The following is a 4,414-nucleotide window of genomic DNA, read 5'->3' as shown; positions in this document are numbered from 1 at the left end:
ATATATATATATATATATATATATATATATATATATATATATGTATGTATGTATATACATACATACATACATATATATATATATATATATGTATATATATATAGGTATTTTCTAAACTAATGAAAGATATGCGTAATATGAGGGCTATACCCGGTATTATAGGGTGGTTAGGTTGTACCTACCACTAGGGTCTCGGACTCGGTACTGTGGAGTACTCGGTAGGAACATACCACACGGGTACTAGGGCACTGCGTTGTCCTATTGGTTGAGAAGTGGTTAGGAAGGTCCTATCACTAGGGTCTATGTACCCTAAATTACAGAGTAGTCAGTAGAAACATATCCTGGTTACTTGGACTTAGTAACTTCCCGGTGAGGCTTGGAATCCTCACTTGCGGGTGTGCACACTTAAGGTTAGGGTCCAGATTCCACTTGAAATGGGAAATGGTGGAGTGTTCAGATGTGGCTCTATTCACTAGGACCTAATGGTAAAGGACCATGTTCCATTTATATGATTGTGTTCTTCTATATGTATATTTTTCTCTTATGCTTATGAGTGAATTATAAATGATACTAGTTTTGGAAATATGATTGATTGTACCTTGAAGGACTGCATTTTGATACAAAGGTATTGAAAGAAAAAGATTTTGGATGATTTTGACCATAAGCCTTGTGGCTATTATTTCGAAACTTAAATTTATTTCAAAAGTGCAAGGTAATGCACAAAATTGAATTTTTGAAGAAATGGGCAATGTTTGTAAGTAAGCCTTGTGGCTAAAATATTTTTATTTAAAGTGCCCGATACTTTTTCTATATGGCAAAAACTTGTGTGAGACTACCTCACCGTGAGACAGGTCGGGTCGGGTCAAGATGAAAATGTAATACTTATACGCACAAATGTCATACTTATATGCTCAAATGTAATAATAATCAGGAATAAAATTTTTGTTACTTATAAAGGTAAATGTAACACTTTTAAGGGAAAATACAATACTTTTACATTTTGATTTATTTTTCTTCAAAAGTATTATATTTTCCCTTATAAGTAAAGGGCACTTGTCAACATTATTTATTATGAAAAATGTAATAATTTTTCTCTTAAAAGTAATAAAAGTTGTATTCCTGATTAGTATTATATTTGAACATATAAGTATAACATTTGCATGTTGCTTCGACCAGACCCGACATGTCTCACGAATAAGGATCCGTGAGGGTCTCACACAAGTGTGACCCTTTCTCTATATATATGGTTTTGCGGTCAAAGTAGTCCCTTACTTAGCAAGTTTTGCTAACCACTATCTTCTGCATGTTGTTGTTATTTGTCTTGTTTGAATAGCAGGAAATTGATGGAAGATTGGTACCAATTGAGAGCGCCTAGTAGAATGCAATTGGGAAGTTATGTATTAAGTTTTTTGTGGGCTTGAACTTCTTTTGGATTGTTTTTGTAGCTTATCCTTAGCACTTAGGTTGGTTGTTGCCTAAGTGTGGCGGTAATACCCTCAATAAGTTTTGAAAAGCTTTTGGGTTCTACATCATGTATTTCTTTCTGGATAGTAAATGCTTCCGCTATGATTTTAGTAAATATTAAATTGAGAAAAAAAAAGAAAAGAAAATTAAGGAAAATTTTGTATTAAAAAATGAGAGTGTTACAAGTTGGTAACGTACTAATTATATTTATATATATATACCTATAGAAATGCAAATTTTGCTAATACCATATACATTCATAAACGACAACAACCATGTATTATTAAGTACATATATACATACAAATATATATACATACATATATATATATATATATATATATATATACACGAATATATTCTATAAGGAATCATAAGTCAAATAACAAGCAGTTACAAATATTACGAAAATAAAATTTTTGAACGAATTTCATAAAAGATCTGTTACTAACATCGAAACGACGTCGTTTTGGAATAAGGTGCACATTACTATGTACACCGTGGCCCACAATATAACAATTGACATAAATATGAAGGTGGATCCGGGCTCATTGCATAATTTGCGAAGCCCGGTAACGTGAATGAATGATTTGGAAAACCCATTTGAGTGGGAATCCATGATAGCCTTGATAGGATATGGATGGCATTAACAAGAATCCTAGTCCTATATCCGTAATTGGAAACTCTTCGTCCAATCAATCTCATCTTCTCCAAACCCTTGCACTATATATGCTCGCTCTGTACCCCTGCTCAACCCCTCTCTCTCTGCTCTCTCTTCCTGATTCAATCTCTGTTCGGAGCATCCCGAGAGGGCTCAAGCCATCAACCATGCTGGTCTATCAGGATTTACTAACTGGTAATTTGTTTGAATGGATTTCGCGTGGTTTTCTCTTGTACATGTAGATCTCTTGATGCGTGTTTTTTCTGATTTCATGTATTCGTAGAGTTTCGGATTTCGCAGATCTACGATTGTGTTTAATGTTTTTGGATTGGCACTTTTTGTCTGATCTTTCATTGATTGATTTCTTATGAACCGGATTCTTCTTTTTAATCTGCTTTTGCTCAGGACTTATACTATTTCGTATTTTCGTTTTCAGTTTATTTCTACTAATTGTATGTTTTGGTCTATCACATACGAAAAGTGAACAAGCAAATAATAGATTTTGGCACTAATTGTAGGTTGCCTGTGCTTGATGATATTCGCAAAGGATTATATATGCTAGATTTGCCCTTTTTATGCTTAGGGTGACTAATGTGTATCGATGCAAAATCCCTTGTTCAAAAGTTTGTCTATTGTATCTCTAGTGTTCATGAAAGAGTTGCACTTTTAAGAATTAGAATGGGGTATCAATTTGTCTAATTAGGAGCTGATATCTTTCTGATTCCTGATATGATAAGAGTTACCAATTATTGCTCTTGTGTTCCCATCTGCATTGGATGGATCTAATTTGAATTGTGTTCTTTCTTTTCAATTGAATAACAATTACTTTTTTTTTTATTATTTTTTTAAATTTGTTGTGTGCTAGGTGATGAGCTTCTCTCTGACTCATTTTGCTACAAGGAAATTGAGAATGGGGTTCTGTGGGAAGTTGAGGGAAAGGTGACCTGTTGTCCTGTTCTTTTCAGTTATGAAATTTTTGATTTTACCAAATTGGGAATTATGCTGACTGCTTCTTGAATTACAGTGGGTGGTCCAGGGAGCTGTTGAAGTAGATATTGGGGCAAACCCATCTGCAGAAGGTGCTGAAGACGATGAGGGAGTTGATGACCAAGCTGTTAAGGTGGTTGACATTGTTGACACTTTCAGACTCCAGGTACGGACGGATATAAGAATTATGTGGTTTGTGATGTAGCATTTTTATAAAAGTGCTATTTAACATAAAATCATACCCTCTTTAGGAGCAACCTCCCTTTGATAAGAAGCAATTTGTAGCATACATCAAGAAATACATCAAACTGTTGACCCCTAAGCTGGATGCCGAGAAACAAGAGGTGTTCAAGAAAAACATTGAGGGAGCAACTAAGTTCCTGCTCTCAAAGCTTAGTGACCTGCAATTGTAAGTTCATCAGCAATCCCTAGATTTTATTGCATAAAACAGGTTTTGTTCCTTGATTTTGTTATGCCCAAAAATTGATGCAGTTCTGTTTCTGTAGTTTTGTGGGGGAGAGCATGGCTGATGACAGCACTCTTGTGTTTGCTTACTACAAGGATTGCGCCACAGACCCAACATTCTTGTACTTTGCCCATGGTCTCAAGGAAGTTAAGTGCTAGATGATTATTGTGGTGTTCAATGAACTACAAATGGGTTTTTGCAGCTCTAATTCCTAAAATCCTAATATTTGTATTTTTGGGTTTGTGTAATGGGATTTCTAAGTTTCTCTATTAGTGTATTTTTGACTCTTAAGAATGATAATTGCTTTTGCTTTCTAAATTTAAGTACTACGTAATAAACACAACTTCGTTTATGTTTGACTTAGACTGTTATTGTTATTTGCTTGGATTGACTAATCTGGTAAATATTTCTTTGGATAAATTAGGAGAATATTTGCTAACAAGTGGATGGAGTAAATAGCAATTCTTTACTATAGAGTTAGATAAATTATTATATGGTCCCTACCTATTTATAAATTAAAAACAAGACTATATTGTTTAAAAGAATTATTATTGTTCTCTTTTAATTTTGTCAAATTATATTCATAATTTTTTATTTTATTTATGTCACAATCAATTCTTCATTTAGGTTTGTCATTCCATCATTAACAAAGATAGTTAATATGTAATGATTTGAGTCAAAAAGAGTTTTGTTTGATTGATATATTAAATGAGCATATTATAATATTTGGAGGAAAGAGTTAAATGAATTATTGAACTTTACTCAAAAGTGCAATTAGGTAATCGAACTTTAAAAAGTGCAATTAAAAACTTGTTAAAATAAGTCAAATAAGTCAAA

General features: G+C 33.3%; 1 protein-coding gene across 1 annotated transcript; it reads left to right on the top strand.

Moving 5' to 3' along the window:
- Positions 1–2,084: 2,084 nt before the first annotated feature.
- On the top strand, positions 2,085–3,936 carry LOC116017878 (translationally-controlled tumor protein homolog). Its single transcript, XM_031258537.1, has 5 exons — positions 2,085–2,319; positions 2,990–3,063; positions 3,149–3,277; positions 3,363–3,520; positions 3,618–3,936. The coding sequence occupies exons 1-5, from the start codon at positions 2,100–2,102 to the stop codon at positions 3,733–3,735; spliced, it is 699 nt and encodes a 232-aa protein (XP_031114397.1). The 5' UTR covers positions 2,085–2,099; the 3' UTR covers positions 3,736–3,936.
- The last annotated feature ends 478 nt before the right edge of the window (positions 3,937–4,414 follow it).

Source organism: Ipomoea triloba, chromosome 4 (genome assembly GCF_003576645.1).
Source record: "Ipomoea triloba cultivar NCNSP0323 chromosome 4, ASM357664v1".
Lineage (NCBI taxonomy): Eukaryota > Viridiplantae > Streptophyta > Magnoliopsida > Solanales > Convolvulaceae > Ipomoea > Ipomoea triloba.
This window is presented reverse-complemented; position numbering and strand designations above follow the sequence as displayed.